Raw genomic sequence first — 16329 nt, 5'->3', positions numbered from 1 at the left:
CGGCCTGTATTAAATATAGTAGTGGTACTCCTTCTGCCCCTGTCACAGCAAAGAAATCGCTACTCCACACAACAGTGTCTAGAAGATTCTGAAGTTGGTATGTGGATACTTAGACGGAGAAGTTGAGTGTCTTAGCGCGGAAACTGTGCACGAGAATATTTTAACACGCATATGGCAATAGCATGCAGTGAGGGCAATGTTATGATAAAAAAAAGTGCCGAATTGAGTCTTTTGCGGTTTTACGAAGCAGTTTGATTATTGTTTAAGTGTTAAAGTAATCCTATTTCATTCGTAAGTAGACTCGATCAATCGATATTCTCTTTCATATGCATGAATATTAACTTTTGCTGTTTACTTGAATTTTAGTGGAGTTTGACTTTACATTTCCTGTTAGTAAAACTCAAAAGGATTGCTGGGTGAACCTCATGAATAGGAGAGATATGAAGTCGAACAAACATAGGAAAATATGTTCTCAGCATTTTCGGGAAGAGGACGGAGAGCGAACATCAGTATGAAAAAAATACTAGATTACTAAGGCAGCATTTTCATGTCACGTACTTCTCTTCACGGTTATTCTAAACGTGTAGCAAAAAGGAATTTAGGTTAACGAGGCGGAATTCGTCGTATTACTTTATCAAACATGCATTTACGTCAAGGAAAATACTTCTGAAAATACCTTCATGCTACTGTTTTGCACACGATAGCACTGTAACATTTTCTGTTTGAAACTACTGTGCACGAAACAGAAGTAGCAATCGTAAACAGCATCTAACATAGTGACGCGGCGTCAAAGCAACGTAGAACGCAAGTCTGTGGAGGCATATCCTCTTATTGTATGTACGTATCTTCATCGCTGACCATTCTGCTGGTCATAGCACCTCTGAACAGCGAGTTAGTAGATCTTTGTTATCTTAATTCGTGTGGTGACAGTGGAAAAGATAAATATCAAAAGTTCAATTTTTATTGGAAAAATTTTAGCCTTGCATTACGGTACGGTATAGTACTCGATAATGGAAGGATAAGGGTATTATATAAATCAAACTAAGTAAGGAACACTAGTTGTCCAGATTTCATTTGAAAACGATACGACACCTCTAGGCTTACGCAAATTATTTTCTCTCGATCTTTACACAAGCCTATAAAGAGTACTAAGCAAATCGGAAATCGGGAAACTTTAACTCGTATCACTAAAGGCATTCTAGTAGAGCAACATGGTACCAACAGAGAGTGTGAAAGATCAGTTGCTGCTATGAATAGATTCTATGAATCCTATATTCGAAAATTTGGTACTACTATGTGGGAAAATCTTACCAAATTATGGCATGGCTTACCATGGATCAGTAAGATTTCTATCAGGCTGATTAAACAAGTAGCTTACTAGATACACAAACATCCCATTATTGATTTATTACTCATTTAAACTAACATACTGGATGAAAGGATATTCTTTGATTTAATCGGTGGGAAGAAGCATTTAGTTTTCATTTTATTCTGACCGGGGTACGGCAGTAAAGCCAGTTGAAACATGCAGATTGGTAAGTAATTTCAATGTCCGTTTTGAACGTCGTACGCTTCCGATCACTTTACATATATATCTTGCTGGAAATATTGATAGAGAGTCGCTCCGACGAAATGTATTGCAGGATTTATAAAACGTTCCGTTGTTTCGAGATTTGTCAACAGGTCGCTATCACGCTGATGTTAGCTAGACAGGAAGCTCTTAAATGAACCTAATGGCCAGAATATCCAGTTACGGTTTCGCAGTTAAATTTCCATGACAGTTAACGACCAAGCCATCGGTTTCCCTTCAGCCACCACGTCGGCTCTCGCTACTGAGGCAGCCAGTAATCGACTATGACATCGTGTCACCACCATCACGCCGTGTGTATCTCCCTAAACTGCCTACAATCTTCTTCCTCAGTTCCTCACCAGTACTGTTAAACTTCAAGAATTGCATCTCATATACAATGACAGCAAGACAGTGGAATTGTATTAACAAAACAAATAATAATAACACGTTACGCAAGGTTTAATCTACCGATAGATGGAAATTATGAAATTAAATAACAAAAGAGAAAAAGTTAATTGAGTCTTATGGGACTTAACTGCTAAGGTCATCAGCTCCTAAGCTTACACACTACTGAAACTAAATTATCCTAAGTATAACACACACACACACCCATGCCCGAGGGAGGACTAGAACCGCCGCCGGAATCAGGCACCCAGTCCATGACTGCAGCGCCCCAGACCGCTCGGCTAATCCCGCGCGGCAAAGATTTTATGACAGTGTCAGTGACAACAGTCGTCCATTCTGAACACTGCACGCTGTTGATCACTTTTATATGTTGAAAACAACAGTAGTTGGCATATATATATATATATATATATATATATATATATATATATATATATATATATATATATACACATATGCAACGGGTTTTTTTATTTAAAGGATGAAGTACATAAACTTACGGTGGCAGTTGGTCCATCATTTATGGTCTATCAGAACTTATTATTCGCTTTTCTAAGAATTATTATAATTATTACTGTCATCCTAATATGCGACATTGTATTGATGTATCTAAAAAGCACTGAAGATGTTTAAAGAAATTCTGTCAGCTACAAAAGGCTGATATTTACAGACTCAGATAACTATACCTCGTTCACATATGCGAGTTTATTTATCTTGCCGCAGTTGTTGAAGTTGGGATTCATTCAGAGAAATTTCTCAATTTGTAGATACTTGTTAGGAATTTTAAGAATTCCAAGATCGGATGAGCAGTCTAATCGCCTAATTGCCGCGAGTTAATGCAGAAGCTCATAATTTTTCGTCTCCTTTACTTTTTATTATTATTGGCCAATGTAGTTTTAAGTTTAACTTGTTCCTGTCCTTCTTTATAACAGCCAAAAGAGACTATTTTGTTGAATGTCGATAGAAATAAAGAGATAGTCTTCAGTTAATTGTTAATTCAAACATACATTTTATTATTACATTAATCGTGATTGGTATAGCAAACTTATTGTGAGTGTTCATTTCTTGAACAGTTGGTAACCCCATCTGTGCGTTAATCTAACCATTAATTTTTAAAGTTTAGAGTTCTTGCTTAAGTGAGAACAGAGACCAGTACGCGTCTATACCAATTATGTAAAATTATGCCATTATTAAAGGACACGTCAGTAACGCCTATAGATTTTATCTCTGGCTTTTACTTGTCCAATATAACATGGAAGTAATTAATGACTAAGAACCCACTTTCTAACTCAATGATGGAAGTATTCACGAAATGGACCAAGAATAAGATCTAACAATCACTATTAATCACGCCGGTTTAGACATCGCCATTTAATGTGAATACGTTTACATCTACAATTATGAGTGGTAGTATGTGCGTCGTATATACGACATGTTGTATCACTATGATTACAACCACTGACTAATCTTCAAGGAAATACATAAGTATCCAGCGAAATCATATTTTTTTATTTACCTGGAACTTCCATAAGTTGAAACACAAGTTTCATTGACATTAACGTCCACACATATCTAAATACAGCAGAAAACATTTCTCAGCATCTTAGGTTAAGAAATTAGTTTCTAGGTAGCAAAATACACACACAACTCTCCCCTTCCCCCAGAAATCGTTGTGCGCGGTACGTATGTAAAGGGGTAGTCATAAAATCCAGATTATGAAATGAAAGAAATAATATTCCTTCATTAAATTCTTGTTTAACTTCCTCCGTCACGTACATTCAAGGAAACCGACAAACTGTGATAGCTCCTGAGTAACGCAGATGCGTATACGGCAATGCAGGTAGCATCTTTAGCACTATAACTGCCATGGATGACTTTGATCACCAAAACAATTATATTCATGAAATTTGAGATATCTGTACTAATATATAAGAAACATTCTGGAATAGATCGTGACCCATTTACCTCAATTTTTCACACAACATTCTAGTAAATAATTGGACGGATGTAAGCTATATATGAAATTGCATGAAATACACAGGTAAAGTGTATGAATATAAAATCTTCTTCTTCTACAACGTGATCAGGCCCAGTGGACCACACGCTGCTATAAGTTTTCTACAGTATTTTATTCTGTCAATTGCTGCTGTCCGCCATCCGTCCACATCTGTTGACCCTTGGTTTAAATCATCATGGAGACTATCCCTCCAAACCTTTTAGGGCCTCCCTGGGGGCTTCTTTCCTGTAGATGTGAAATCCAGGAGCTTCCGAGGCCATCTGTGATCCATTCGGGCCACATGGCCGACCCCTTGCATTCGTTTGTCTTTGACATTTTCTGCTATGTGGGGCTGCTGGTATAGTTGCCCAAGCTCTTGGTTGTTTCGGATCCTCCTTTCCCCTGTGTCTGCATCCAGGACAGGACTGAAGATCTTCCGAAGCATTTTTCTCTCAAGAACGAAGAGCTTATGGAAGTCTTGTTTTTGGATACTCTCATGTCTTACAACTGGCTAGATTAGGGTTTTGTATAGTCGAATCTTGAATGTGTGGAGAGATATCTGAACCGAAGCAGTTGTGGTAGGCTGTGGTAAGATCCTTTTTTTTTTTTTTTTGCTTCTATTCGTGCATTGATCTCAGTGAAAAGTGCCCCTAGGTATTTAAATTCATGCACTCTGTTGTAGGACTGGAATCCCCCCCCCCCCCCCCCCCCTGCAACGATTGTAGATAACCAGCAGTCTGACTTTGACCACGTGTCATAACAAGGTACTCTGTCTTGGCTTCGTTTATGCTTAGCCCAAATTTGCTGGCAGCCTCCTTTAGTGCTCTGGTCAGTTGCTCCAACTCCTCTTCAAACCTAGAGAATAAACAGATGTCGTCTGCATAGGCTAAGTATGCCAGTCTCTCTTCTTCGATTTCAATTCCTTCGTTCTCTTGGAAGGCCTCACATACGATCTTCTTGAGGGCAAAGTTGAATAGGAGTCCTGTCACTACTTCAAATTCATTAGTTACGCGATTTCCCATCTTCACCTTGGCAGGTGTTTTACTGAGACAAGTCTTTATCAGATTCATGAGTTTCTCTGCCATGCGAGACTCCCTTAAACAACTGAGCAGGCTCTTGTGATGTATACAATATAGGCCTTCTTAAAATCAACGAATAAAATATGCAAATGTTTACCATTTTCACCCAGTTTCTAACTGAGCTGCGCGAGATTGAAGATGTTATTTACTGTTGACCGCCATGGGCGGAAATCTCACTGATTCTGCAACTGGCTGAATTCTTTGTATGAGGCAATTGGATTCTGTTTGCCGCCCTTCTAATGTATTATACAAATCGGAGCTGTTTTCCATGCTGCCGATAGTTCTTCTTTGGTCCATATTAAACGTATGAGTCGATGTATTCTTTCTGCAAGTTTCTCAACTCCTGCCAGAATCATTTCAGCCTGTATTCCATCTTCGCCGGGACTCCGATTCTGGTTTCTTTGTCTCATCCAGGGTAGGTGGGGGATAATCTGCATCGGCTGTAGTTGGGTACTGGAAATCATATTGCAGTTCGGATTTAGCAGCTGTCGAAAGTACTCTTTACATCTCTCATGTATATCGCTATGGTTTGTCAGGATCTTATCATGGAAGTCTTTGACAAATTTCTACTTGGCCTGGTGACTTTTGCAGATGTACTTCACCTTCAGAAACATCTCCCTGGTCTTTTCTCCTCTGAAGTCTCTTTCCGTTCCATTGATGAGATCCCTTATATATTTCCTCTTTCTTCTTCTCAAAGTTGCCTGTATAGTCTTTGGGAGCTTCTAAAATGGTGCTTTCCCCTGTGCCAGATTTTACCCCTTCAGCCACTTACTCCTGGCTTCCTTCCTCCTTTCCGGGCATCTGCACATTCCTTTCAAAACCAGATCTTCTTGCCCACTATGTTTCCTTTACCGTATCCCTAACTGAGCTCTGTATATCTCCCGACATTAGTTCAAGGTCATGATTCGCCTCCATTTCACTGACTGCTTCAAAGTGGCTACTAAGTTGCACATGGTATTCGGTCTTCTCTGCTTCATATTTTAGATTCTCCACATGGTACCTTCCAACTGTTTTTAACTAAGGCCCCGTTCTTCATCTACATTGTACGTTAAAAAGGCTTCTGACCAGCCGCGCGGCATTAGCCGAGCGGTCTCGGGCACTGCAGTCATGGACTGTGCGGCTAGTCCCGGTGGATGTTCGAGTCCTCCCTCGGGCATGGGTGTGTGCGTTTGTCCTTAGGATAGTTTAGGGTAAGTAGTGTGTAAGCTTAGGGACTGATGATTTTAGCAGTTAAGCCCTATAAGGTTTCACACCCTTTTTTTTTTTTTTTGCTTCTGAGCAGGAAATGATCACTCTCACCTTCGGCACCCCGTGCTTTCTTAACATGTGATCTCTTGGCTGTTAGACCAATGACAACATGGTCAATTTGATCTATAGTTCTCGCATTTGGTGACACCCAGGTTAACTTACGTATGTTTTTCCGCTGGAAGTTTGTGCTGCAGATGGACAACCCTGATGATTTAGCGAAGCTGATGAACCTCAGTCCATTACATCCTGTAGACTGAGCCTTCCTGTTGTGTCTTCGATTATTTGTTCTTTCCCAACCTTGGCATGCATATCACCAAGGAGGATCCTCAGATGTCCATTTGGTATAGCGTCCATCACTGCCTCGAGCTGTGCATAGAACTCGTCTTTCACTTCACTTTGGCTCTCTTTTGTGGGAGCATGACAGTTCAAAAAGCCACGTTAATATGCTTTACGTCCACTGTTAGAACAGATATTCTTGAATTGACTGACGGGAACTCTGAAACATTAGTGGCCAAAGTCTTACTGACGGAAAAACCAGTGCCTTGCTGATGACCTTGTTCACAGGCTCCATAAAAAATAGTACATTTTTTCAACATCTACGCTGCCAGCATCCTCCCACCGGATTTCTTGCACTGCAACTAGGTCTAGTTCGTACCTCTGAATTTCTTTGACAACACTGATTGCAGGTCCTGTCTTGTAGTGACTCCTTACATTCCACATTCCAAATCGTATACCCTTTCTTTACCACTGACGTCGTCTAGTTTTATCAGTAATGTTCGGAGGCTTACTTTTAGTCTTGAAAGCATGTTTAACTTTATTACGAACAGAGGGTGCTGGACTCTCGTCCAATCTGCGGTGCTACCCTCACAGCTTACAGGATTGCTGCTTTTCTTAAGGAGTGGACTCCCCTCAAGAGTTGGGTTGTAGATAGGAATAAGTAAATTCTACATCTACATCTACATTTATACTCCGCAAGCCACCCAACGGTGTGTGGCGGAGGGCACTTTACGTGCCACTGTCATTACCTCCCTTTCCTGTTCCAGTCGCGTATGGTTCGCGGGAAGAACGACTGTCTGAAAGCCTCCGTGCGCGCTCTAATCTCTCTAATTTTACATTCGTGATCACCTCGGGGGGTATAAGTAGGGGGAAGCAATATATTCGATACCTCATCCAGAAACGCACCCTCTCGAAACCTGGCGAGCAATCTACACCGCGATGCAGAGCGCCTCTCTTGCAGAGTCTGCCATTTGAGTTTATTAAACATCTCCGTAACGCTATCACGGTTACCAAATAACCCTGTGACGAAACGCGCCGCTCTTCTTTGGATCTTCTCTATCTCCTCCGTCAAACCGATCTGGTACGGATCCCACACTGATGAGCAATACTCAAGTATAGGTCGAACGAGTGTTTTGTAGGCCACCTCCTTTGTTGATGGACTACATTTTCTAAGCACTCTCTCAATGAATCTCAACCTGGTACCCGCCTTACCAACAATTAATTTTATATGATCATTCCACTTCAAATCGTTCCGCACGCATACTCCCAGATATTTTACAGAAGTAACTGCTACCAGTGTTTGTTCCGCTATCATATAATCATACAATAAAGGATCCTTCTTTCTACGTATTCGCAATACATTACATTTGTCTATGTTAAGGGACAGTTGCCACTCTCTGCACCAAGTGCCTATCCGCTGCAGATCTTCCTGCGTTTCGCTACAATTTTCTAATGCTGCAACTTCTCTATATACTACAGCATCATCCGTGAAAAGCCGCATGGAACTTTCGACACTGCAAAGATACTCTCGGGCCTCGAAACCTTATAACGTTGGGGTAGAAAGCAAGAGTTGGCCAGGGGAGGCCGACAGGGAAGCAGAAAGAAGGAGCCTGAAGCAACGTCAGACTCAACCCGCGGACTCCACCCTCGTACTTCTACCTACTTCTACCTGAAGTCCCCTGGGCGAATGAATATAAATAAATATAACACAATATAAAACAGAAACCTTGTTACCGATATCCCAAATAGTCTTCAGATTTTTGCACGATACTCGTAAACAACAATGTACAGGTCTTCTTTTAAAATAGACTGAGAGAAAAGAAATGCTGTACTACGTCGTGATGTGAAAATATGGAGTTTCAGCGTCTTTCTCGGAGATGATTTTAACTACGGCAGCTTCCATTCATTTGGTAAATTAATTGGTAACGTATGCAAGAGACCACCACAGCAGCTAGATATATGAAGATATCAGCTTCAGTCACATTACTTTGTAGTTGTAATTTGTGAAAGGGCAAAGTTACGGAAGATTGAGATTACGTAGCTGTATCATACTCATAAAACAATGTAGTATAAATACAAATTTCCTAATATAAACATTTTCTGTTAAAACCGGATTCGAAGAAGATAACATAACATCAAATTATCATGTATATAATTTTTATTTAAAATTAACAATACCAGAAAAAGTTGCAAACCCATAAAGAACTGTTTTCAGTGACACCAGGATATAATACGAGGGTTGTCCAGAAAGTAAGTTCCGATCGGTCGCGAAATGGAAACCACTGAGAAAACCTGGTAAAGCTTTGCACAGGTGTGTTTTGCAGTGTCTCTAATATCGATCATGTCGAGTCGCTCTTTTCAGTTTTGAGTGAACAGTGAGCACGTAAAAATGCGTAGGGAATAGCGTCTCCCGCCAAATATGAGGGTCTGGTTAGAAATTTCGCCTGTGTCATGCAGCCCACATAACACCACTGTCGAGGATTTCCTTCTTCACGCTAATTCTCGGCCGCACACTGCAGGGGCAATGAAGACGCTCCTGCAGCGTTTCCGACGACAAGTGTTTGACCCACAAGACAGTCTGTAATTGGCTCCCCTGAGTCTCATCTCTGCTCACAAGAACCGCTGGCTATGAACACAAAATTTTTCCACAGACAACGAGCTGCAGACCAGTGCAGATAAATGGCCGAAAGCACAGGCGGCTGCTTTCTATGACGAGGATATTGGAAAGTTGATACGACACTACGACAACACTCGACGTTGGAGCGGCGTGTATGTAGAGAAGTAGGTGGAAGGTGTACCTAACTGTTGCAAATAAATCGTTTCTGGTTTTCACTGTGGTTTCCATTTCGCAACCTATCGGAACTTACTTTCTGGACAACCCTCGTATGTGCATTCCGGGGGATTTTAGTGTTGGTGATTCATTCGTCACGGTCATCGTGAACGGATGGTGTTCAGCAGGCCAGTCTGTACACGTTTTGAGTCTGCAGATAGTTACTGTCGAACATACTGAGCTACATGAATAAGATCGTTGCATTGTGGGATAGCAGGAAGCTGAATAGATGTAAATATGGATCTATGCTCATGTCGTGCACAATATATCTAAGATGTGTCGCTGCTTTCAATTGTGGTCTGTGGAATATTTCCAACATTCTGGATGTCCGTGTGATACTGGCGCACGCCAAAACCGATGCGTTATGCGGGCAGCGATGGCCGACCAAACATCATCCACGGACGAAATCTGCGCACATAACAGCTGGTATGTCACTAAGGACAATCGGGAACAGTCTGCTTGTAGTAGGATTGAGATCACACGTGCCTCTGGCCAGGATACCACTAACACTTGGATTTCACCATGCATCGCTACTGTGGTGTCGCGAAGGAATTGCTGGAGAGCGGATAGGCCCCCTGTTGACTTCAGTGATGAGAGTAGGTTTCGTCTGCATAAAACTGATGGATGTACACATGTATGGGATAGAACTGGTGAGGTGCGTGTTCCGAAGTAATTTGACCCAGAACGCTGAAGTCATAACCAAAATTCCATAGAATGGGTGGCCATTATAAATATCGGTCAAATTAGACATTTTTGCAGGATAGAGTAACCGGAGCTCACTACATTTCGCTGGTCGCTACCAGCCTGCTTCTGTCAATTCTTTGATGAGAGCCTGATGTATTTTTTCAGCAGGACAACGCAGGACCACGCAGGGCTGCTGCGCCGCTATGTGCTCTTCGTGGTGTACTACTAATACCCTGGGCGGCAAGTTTGCTAGTTCTGTCGCCAACTGAACACGTATAGACGTGATGAAGCTGGAACCTGCTCATCGTCTAGGGTCTGCAAGAACCATTACCGAAATGCAACGAAGTGCGCAAGATGGTTGGGGCAGTCTGTCGCAGACTGGCATTCGCGATCTCTATGATCGTTTCAGACTATTGATATGTTTCGCCTGAAACTACCTGTCAGTTCACTTGTAAAAAAAAAAATATGACCTTGTCCATGTGAGTGTTGCATTTTATTCAATCCGTTACATGTCGGAGGGACAATCTGTCTACTGTTTTACATGCCCAGAAACCTAAGGTAAAACCAACTTCGAGAAAGAAAATAAAGCACACATTTTCACAGTACAGCAAGCCAAAGCTTTTTCTTTCTCGCAATCTGTTTTAACAGAAAATTTGTACGTTGTTGTTTTTTCTGAAAAAAGCATCCGAATTTTCATAAGAGTAGCCTATCTAATAAAATCGGCCGAGAACTTTTCGACACCATTTTCATTCACGTTATATCCGCTTCTTGTCATTTCAAGATCTGTACCTTCTAGGTGGACGATGTTCGCAAACAGGATCTGCATTTCTCGTCCAGGCACAATTCTGAGGCATACCCTATGTCAGAACGTATATACAGTTCCCACAAGTATTCAGGAACGAAGCATTGCCTGATTTACCAGTATGATACAGGTATGGCGTACTGCGGGCTGATACACTTTTAAAAATCATAGTTTTCATTTCGAATCAGACTGGGATTTTCTTAAGACAATCCGTTTTTATTGCTAGAGTTTGCTGCGTTGTTACCACGCAGAAAGCCTGACATTAGGCAAAAAACATAAAAACGTTTGTCACACATGCTGACCCTCCTGATGTGGCAGGCAGTGTTCGTTTCCCCTTCAAGAAACTGTAGTGTGGATTGCTCTTCAGAATGACGACAAGGGGATTCTTGCCCTAGTATCCATGCTGGACTCGGCCATAGGGATCGATATGAACACACTCGCTTTGGTTGCGCGTCCGTACCATTGGCGGCGTGGATTTCGCGTTACTTGCAAAGACCCTACGGTGGCGTAAACTAGAAGGAAAGTGTGTGTGCTTTGATCGTTCACTTCTGTTGATACCCTCGAAACTTCCCGAGAGCCGACGTCATCTTTTGAACCTTTCTAGCAACGACTATGGCTCTGGACTCCATATACTGTCGCTGCAAAGTGGTATGATGATTCTGTTTGACCAAGGAGGATATGGATGCAGATTCCAGAGTGTGCACTGCGCGAGCGGTCAGTCAGTGCATGACAGTGACGGAGGTACGACCTGTTAGCACTGCGGGCGAAGACCCGTAGACAGTCAACATATGACTGCATACTGTTACAAACTATGCTTCTGATATTGCGATAGGGCTCGATGTGGAAGTGGCTGTAACGTCCTAGCGTTATTGTCAGCTTGTGGATGATAGCCTGCAGGGTATCGACGAAGGCGAGTTTGTCACTCCGTAGTGCACAACAGTTATTGCTACTAAGCGTGGTTCTCCCGTTACTGCTGTGAGTCAGCAGTGTAGTGTGGCTTGTAGGTTAAAGTGTGACCGATCGAAATTCGGACTACGTTATTAGACAGACATGTAGTTTTTTCAATGCGTTGCCCTTGTGGCTCCCACGGTTCAGTCATTGGGTTGTCTGGTATACGGTTTCCTTCTAGAATAAAACAATGTGTTATTAGAACAGTATCGTTTACTGCATTTGTTTTAGTAAAAGCCAAGGGATTATCTTCCAGCTGCAAATGTGAATTTGCACTATTTTCATTAAGGTTGCCACCACTTATGATATTTAAATATTTTGTATGCCGTTAATGCAAAATTACATACATGGCCTTCGAATATATGTACTGTAAAAGGTAATCATGTATATTTTGTAATGCAGGTTCTTCCAGACTCATGTTTTAAGTATTGGATGTAATTTGTATGTCCCTTTAGTGTTACTTCCTGTTTTTTTTTTTACTGGTTTGATGAGGCATATCACAAATTACTGTAATGCTCCAATCACTTTTTGTCAGATTTTGATGGGTTCCTTTCCTCATTCCGTATCAGTCCACCCGATTTTCATCATTCTTGTGTAGCACCACAACTCAAACGCTTCGATTCTCTTATGTTCCATGATACTGTTCTACACATTGCCATGCTCTAAACGAACATTCTCAGAAATTTCTTCTCTTGGCAGAATTGCCCTCTTGACTGTTGTTGTCTGCTTTTTATGTAATCCTTGCTTCGTCCATCAGTTTGCTTACAAGGTAATAGAATTTCCTAACTCCGTCTACATCGTGACCATAAACTTTGATGTGAACTTTCTGATAATTTTCGTTTCTGCTTCTTCTCAGTACCTTTGCCTTCTTCGAGTTTACTCACAGTCTATATTGTGCTCTCATTAGAAGCTTCATTCCGTTTAATAGAGACCGTAAATTTTCTTCACATCTACTAAGAATAGATATGTAATTAGCGTTCTTACCATTTAAATCCTTCCACATCTAATTTTGGTCCACCTCTTCAACCTGTCACTTTTCCCCTGGGTGCTTCTTCGATGTACAGACTGAAATGTGCAAGAGTGCTAAGAGATATATATTGTTATGTTGCTCTTTCCCTGAACATTTTTTCACTTCCTTCTTCCATCGATCACTTGAAATGTGTCTTCTTATACGCAAGGTTTCTTCGGAGTTACTTTCCTTTTACCTATATTACACTGTCCAACGTCTGTGGGTGTCATATTTAGAATGGTCCTCATCTTTTCAACTGTACGGCCTACTCAGGTATTTTTTCAGTAGCCACATCATTAGCAAACTTAAATTACATTTTATTATTCCTCAGCACTTTAATTGTCCACGTCCTTCCACACTCATACTTCCGGAAGATTCACTTAAACCTGAGTGTAGTCTTCATTATTACTGAATTGTGACTGGAGTCTATATGTACACCTCGGTACGCCTCACAGTTCAACATCTGATTTCGGAATCTCATTCAGACCAAGATTTAATCCAGCTGGAATCTTCCCGTATTTCTGGGTCCTCTGCGAGTATGGCTCCTCGTCTTGTGATTCTTGAACAGAGTGGATTCTTGATCAGAGAGTTTGCTGTTACCATATGAAATTAATTTCAGATCTCAATTCACCTCGTCCTCTTTCATTCCTATTGTCAGGATCATATTCTTCCATGAACTTTCTTTGTATTCCTTCCCCTAAAATCTCAAAATCCAGTACGGTTATTAGGTTTTGGTCTCCCAAGCCTACAGAAAAGGATCGTTCTTACAACCCCAAACGGCTTAAATACACACATTAAAAAAAGTTTTCCATCTCCCCGGTTCCCAGAACTCCTGAAGACAGATGGATATTTTATCACAGACACAGTTCCTTTGACTTTTCAGAGATGTAACTAAACCCGCCCATAGATGTAAACAACCATATATGAGCAGCGCCTATTAGACGGAGGGAGTCCGGCAGCTGATCAGTTCCAGTCGTTCCACCATGAAGGAGGTAAACGGCTCGTGTTGTCTGTAGTTCAACCATGCCTAGGCGGCCAATACCGCCATTAGATCGCGTCCACATTGTTACTTTGCGGCAGGAAGGGCTCTCAACAAGAGAAGTGTCCAGGCGTCTCGGAATTAACCAAAGTGACGTTGTTCGGACATGGAGGAGATACAGAGACACAGGAACTGTCGATTATGTGACTCGCTCAGGCCACCCAGAGGCTACTACTGCGGTGGATGACCGCTACCTATGGATTATGGCTCAGAGGAGCCCTGACAGCAACGCCCTGTTGAATAATGCTTTTCGTGAAGCCACAGGACGTCACGTTACGAATCCAACTGTGTACAAGACGCTACATGACGAGCAACTTCACTCCCGACGTCCACGGCAAGATAAATCTATTCACTGCGGGACAGTTGATATACGCTCAGGATCGGTATCGCGTTCTATTTACCGATGAGTGTCGCATATGCCATAAACCAGACAATCGTCGAAGACGTGTTTTGAAGCAACCCGGTCAGGCTGAACGCCTTAGACCCACTGTCCATTTAGTGCAGAAAGGTGGAGTTTCTCTGCTGTTTTGGGATGGCTTTATGTGAGGCCGACGTACACCGCTGGTGCTCATGGAAGTTTGTAGAAATATCATAATTTTTATGTTGTTATAGGAAGAGCAAATGCTGTACGGAGTTTGCTCAAGATATAGCATTACATGAACGAAAGACTAAGATTACTTATGTACATAAACTGATATTTACTATGGAAAATTAAAGGTAGGAATATAGTGTAAGACTAGAAAATCTATAATGAATTGATAAGCAATCAGCTGCATACAATAAATTTACCTTCTTGGTCGATTTCGACACATAGTGCCCTTCTGCAAAAGGTTATGCCTGTCGCATTATTTTCGAGTATCAGTAATAAGTATTGCTTATTACTCCTGTATATATGTATAGGATCATGGCGTTGTGCTTTATGTACTTTACTATTGATACTCGCAAATAATTCGATAGGCCTAACTATCTGAAACAGGCCAAGAAATTAAATTTCGTACATTCAAGTGACTGCTAGTTATTTCATTACGTAATGCTACAGTTGGTGAATATGGAGAAAGTGCTAAACTAAAAGGTCCGTTACAATCAAAATCAAGAAGGTTTTTCTTTAATTAAACATAACAGATGTCCCCGAACACGAAAAGTTTCGAGGCGTTCATTGCAACTAGTACCCTTTGTTACAACATCGTTATCAGTGCATTCTTCCTCTCGTGTAGTGTTCGTTCGATCGCCTTTCTACTAGGAATATTCTCCTCGTCACTTTGTTTAACAAATGAGTCATGAATATCGTTGTCTTCAAGGAACTCCTGATATATACGTTGAGTTCTTACATTACATGCCAACCAATTATTTGAATAAAGTAATATATATCGTACAAAAAACATTAGACGTGATAAGTATCATAAACTCACTTTATTTTTGACTCTGACGCCAAAATGTACTTGATATAAACTGTGCTTCAATTTCACATACTCGACTTTACTTGACGACCCTGGATGGCTACCGTAGACTTATCGACGCTTTTAGTGCGATACCACTGGCTTTAGTGGTAGTAATACTAAAGAATTCATAACAGATGTCTCTAAAAACCCAATTTTCTTATGTTGACATACCTAAAATCAACGAAAACTTGGCCATGGGTGTGCTAAATCCCAGTGTACCATAGAAGGGTTATTCAGGGTGGTAATTACAATATTTTATTATCTCTTTCGTAATTGTTGCTGCAGTTTTGACGATGGCGTGCAGCCGTATGATAAGTGCAGATTTCCTTTACCTCACGTCTGTTGTCACAAATTTTTTTGTCATCAGACTACCCGTTTCGGTTTATAATGACCATCTTCAGATCTTTTTTTATAAAAAGTGCTACTATGGCTCCAGTATATTAGGACATGTTATTATAAAAGAGATCCGAAGATGGTCTTTATAGACCGAAACCGGTAGTCTGATAACAAACAAGTTTTTTAATATATATGTAAAGTAAAGGAAATTTATTCTATATTCGGCGCGACGACCATGGGGCAGATGGTGAATAGTACCGTGTAGTAAGCAGTGGGAGAAGGCGCTCACCGCCAGGAAGGAGTCCCTGGTGACGGGCTGCAGCCGGCCGGCGGTGATGGCCAGCCGCCTCTGGGCGCGCACCGCCACGAACAGCAGCGCCCTCTGCACGGTGGGCGGAGCGTCCGGCCAGCCCGCAGACAGCGCCGCGTCCGCCACCAGCTGGCCCTGCAATGCGTGCGCACACTCACACACACTCGTCACTCACAACGCACTGCACCGTCCGTGCCACAGCACAGTAGCAGCAGCGTGGCGCGGGCCGGCAACCCGCCACGCGCGAAATTGGCTGTTGGCGCTGCGAGGACTGGCCAGCGGATCGGCAAATTGAAGGACAAACAAACTGTTCAAACACTGCGGCTTCTGTGCCACTAGGTAGACGCCGCTCATCGCA

At 41.8% G+C, this 16329-nt stretch overlaps 1 protein-coding gene across 1 annotated transcript in view; it reads right to left on the bottom strand.

The window, feature by feature from the left end:
• The window catches only part of LOC126485026 (uncharacterized), a 48613-nt gene that overhangs the window by 5659 nt on the left and 26625 nt on the right, over positions 1-16329 (bottom strand). The window contains exon 4 of the mRNA XM_050108631.1: positions 15951-16106. Coding sequence (XP_049964588.1) covers positions 15951-16106 — 156 coding nt within the window. The remainder of the gene's footprint in view (positions 1-15950; positions 16107-16329) is intronic.

The sequence above is a fragment of the Schistocerca serialis genome, chromosome 6 (genome assembly GCF_023864345.2).
Source record: "Schistocerca serialis cubense isolate TAMUIC-IGC-003099 chromosome 6, iqSchSeri2.2, whole genome shotgun sequence".
In the NCBI taxonomy this organism is placed as follows: domain Eukaryota; kingdom Metazoa; phylum Arthropoda; class Insecta; order Orthoptera; family Acrididae; genus Schistocerca; species Schistocerca serialis.
This window is presented reverse-complemented; position numbering and strand designations above follow the sequence as displayed.